We start from the raw sequence: 3445 nt of genomic DNA, 5'->3' as shown, positions 1-3445 counted from the left end.
TTCCCTCCCTCGTTCCCTCCCTCTCTCCCGCCCGCCCGCCCTCGCTCCTCGCTCGCTCCTTCCCCCTCGCCCGCTCCCGCTTCCCGCGGCGCCCGGCCTCCCGCTCCGCCTCCCCGTGCGCGGCTCTCCCGGGCGCGGCTCCGGGGTTCATGGTGACGAGGCGGCGGCCGCTCCAGCCCAGCGGCGGCGGCGGCGGGAGCGGGGGCGCGGGCCCGGGCCGCCTCTCCCAGAGAGCGGGGCCGGGCGGCGGGCGCGCCCAGGCGGCGGCGGCGGCGAGCGCCCCCCCGGCCCGCGGCCCCGCGCGCCCCCCGCGCCGCGCGCCCGTGCGCCTGGCTGCCGGGGGGCCGGGCCGGCGGGCTGCCGCTGTGCCGCGCACCCATGGACGGCCCGGCCATCATCACCCAGGTGACCAACCCCAAGGAGGACGAGGGCCGGGCCCCGGGCTCCAGCGAGAAAGGTGAGGAGGGGCGCGGGCGGGGCGGGCCGGGGGCGTGGGCACTCCCGCGCGGCCGGAGTTGGGCGCCGGCGCGGGCTGGGGGAGGGGTGCGTGGGTGCGGGGTGTGCTGCAGGGAGGCCGGCGTGCGGGTGCCGGAGGGAGGGGGAGTGTGCCCGCGCAGCCCGGGGCGCGGGAGGGGGCGTGCGCCTCTCCCGGGGGGTAGCAATGTGGGGCCGACCCTGCCGGCCGGGAGTTTGTATGTGCGCTCACGCCGACTGAGAAGTTGTGAGCGCGCGTGTGTGTTCCTGGCAGGTTGGAAGTGTGTGTGCTCTGTGTGTGCAGGAGACAGACGTTGTGTGTGCACTTAACGGAGAAGTTGTGAGTGTCGTGCACCCGACACGTTGGGAGTGTGTGTATGTGTCTATCGTATTATATGTGTGTGTGTGCACTTGCATGTTGTGGGTGTGCACACACCAACTGAGAGACGGTAAAGGTGTGTGTGTGCACCTAACAGAGGTGGTGCGCTCGGGTTTTCCTGACAGGCTGTGAGTGCGGGTGTGTACCTTTTGTAGAGGTTTCTGTGTACCTGACTAGGAGGTTGTGGAATGTATGTGTGCGTGCCCAAAAGAGCCCGAGCCTGAGAGTTTGTATGTGTTCGCTCCTGACAAGAGTTTGTGTGTGCAGATGGTTGTGTGCCTACAGCACCCAACTGGCAGGTGGAATATATTGTCCGTCAAGTGGGAGGGTGCATGTGTGTGTGCACTCACACCTAAGAAGGCTGTGTGTGCAGCGTGCGCACCCGACAGGGAGGCTGTGTGCCGTGCGTTTAGTTGGTTGCACAAGTGGGGTAGGGGGTCGGGGGGAGCATTGCTGAGCCATCCGCCCTCCTTGACTCTGCTGTCTCAGTGACACCAGCCTGCTGGGCGCATCTGCAAGGCCTGGTCCTCCCTGGGTCCTTTTAGGGCCCAGCTCCAGTGGGCACTGGAGGAGCCCTTGGGGGCCAGGTGTATCCCTTCCCAGAGAGTCGGCACTGTGCTGCAGCACCTGGTCTGATTTCAGCACATTTTGGCCCCGTCACCCACTTCTGTTACCTTTTTTGCTCTTTTCCTTTGTGTCCCTGCCCCTCTTGGAGACCTGTTGTCCCCCTCTCGTGTGCCCTGCTTACTGTCCCTTTAGTGAGCTGGCCTGAGGCTTGGACAGTTTTGAAGGGCCAAGGAATCTGGCTTGTTTTGTTCTGGTGACTAAAGCTTCCTGTTATGCGCAGGGCAAATACCTGGACCCAGGTCAGGAGCAGCCCACCAGGACACGCCCCTCCCCTCTCCAGGCCTGGCCTTTGACTTTGACAGAGTCAGATTTCCTTCCATGTGTTATTACTCTTGTGCCAGTCGGGTGAGGTGTGCAGCCCTACGGAGCAGTGGCTTGGGGGTGGAGAGAACACCCCATTGCGTCTCCCCAAGCAGGAACGGCTGAGCAAGCCCACCAGGAAAATGCAAGAAACCACCAGAGGCACCCTGAGATTGGGGATTTGTCAAGCCATTTGCACTTTCATAGACCATAAACACTGTGTGTCTGTGGACTTGTTTTCTTTTACATAAAATTAGAAATCAGACTCCCCCAGGCATTTTTCTGTGCCTTACAAATGGGCTATAAAAAACTGTGCAAAAGGATGCTCCAGATGAATCTTCATGTCTCTCTGGGGCCCAAGCAGGCAGCACCTTGGTTGGTCTGGCCTTCCTGCCGCTGGGGCTGTTAGTTCTTGGGGCCCTGGCCTGCTGGCTCTGGGCTGGGCATGTCCCCTCAGGGACATTTTGGCTGGAGGCATCAAGGAGATTTGATGCCTCTGCTTCTCTCCCGCTGTGGATTGAGTGCTTTGTGTGATGCTTTGCCAGAGAGAATTCACAGCTCTTGTGAGGAGAGGGGTGGTGGAAAGCAAGGAAATATTTGTCAAGGCTTCAGCCTTCCTGCTGCTCCCCACCTGGTTCCAGGAGCAGGAGCTTCCCCAACTTTCTCTTTTCCTTTAGCTGCTAGGCTTCTAAAGTGGAGTCAGTTATCCAAAATCCAAACCATGTACAAATACTCAAGGATGGTGCTTGTTCTATTCAACTCATTTACATTGCTCTCCATGACAATCTTTTATTATCTTTAACTGTTTATTTTGTTTGTTTTCTAGTGTCAGATTGGTTGGTTGGTAACTGATTAGAGGAATTCCTCACCTCCTCCTCTGGGGTTGGGTGGCTAGCTAGTAGATGCTTCTTGTTGAAGCATTAAAATGCTACTCAATTTAGTTTTTCACTTTAAAAGCTGGAAATAATTTTGGTTAACTATAGTGTAGCAATAAACTTTAGAGCCAAGCTTTGAAATAGCTTCTTCAGATTCATAAACCACTAAACAGGTTTAGCAATGTTTCTTGCTTAAGCATATTGATATATTTAGATAGGCACAATGTATTTTATTTTTATTTCTTTTTCATTGCCAATTTTAATTTTTAATAAAATATGGTATTTATAATGTGCCTTCCATTTGGTATACACAGTAGATGAGATATAGCTTAAGATCTCAGCACTGTAATAAAAAAAACAATTTATTGGAGACAAAACAGGCACAATGTATTTTATATCATTTGAGTTTTAGGTAATACTTAATCATTTTGGTTTTTATTATGGGGCCTGGAATGTTGGAAGTTTTTGTGATAGGAAAGAAATGCTTGGTTTTAAAAGTTTACTGTTATCATTTCTTCTTAAAATAGGAATAATAATGACTGCCTTTTGGGTTTGATTTGGGGGTTCAATGAGATGAGGTATGTTAAAGACTCTGCCTGGGGGCTTCCCTGGTGGCACAGTGGTTGAGAGTCCGCCTGCCGATGCAGGGGGCACGGGTTCGTGCCCCAGTCTGGGACGATCCCACATGCCGCAGAGCGGCTGGGCCCGTGAGCCATGGCCGCTGAGCCTGCGCGTCCGGAGCCTGTGCTCCGCAACGGGAGAGGCCGCAACAGTGAGAGGCCCACGTACC

The 3445-nt window shown here is 55.7% G+C and overlaps 1 protein-coding gene across 1 annotated transcript in view; it reads left to right on the top strand.

Moving 5' to 3' along the window:
- The first annotated feature begins 320 nt into the window (after positions 1-320).
- Positions 321-3445, top strand: part of CTDSPL (CTD small phosphatase like) — a 109398-nt gene continuing 106273 nt past the window's right edge. The window contains exon 1 of the mRNA XM_055080007.1: positions 321-457. Coding sequence (XP_054935982.1) covers positions 379-457 — 79 coding nt within the window. The 5' untranslated portion in view covers positions 321-378. The remainder of the gene's footprint in view (positions 458-3445) is intronic.

This window comes from Physeter macrocephalus, chromosome 18 (genome assembly GCF_002837175.3).
Source record: "Physeter macrocephalus isolate SW-GA chromosome 18, ASM283717v5, whole genome shotgun sequence".
NCBI lineage: Eukaryota > Metazoa > Chordata > Mammalia > Artiodactyla > Physeteridae > Physeter > Physeter macrocephalus.
This window is presented reverse-complemented; position numbering and strand designations above follow the sequence as displayed.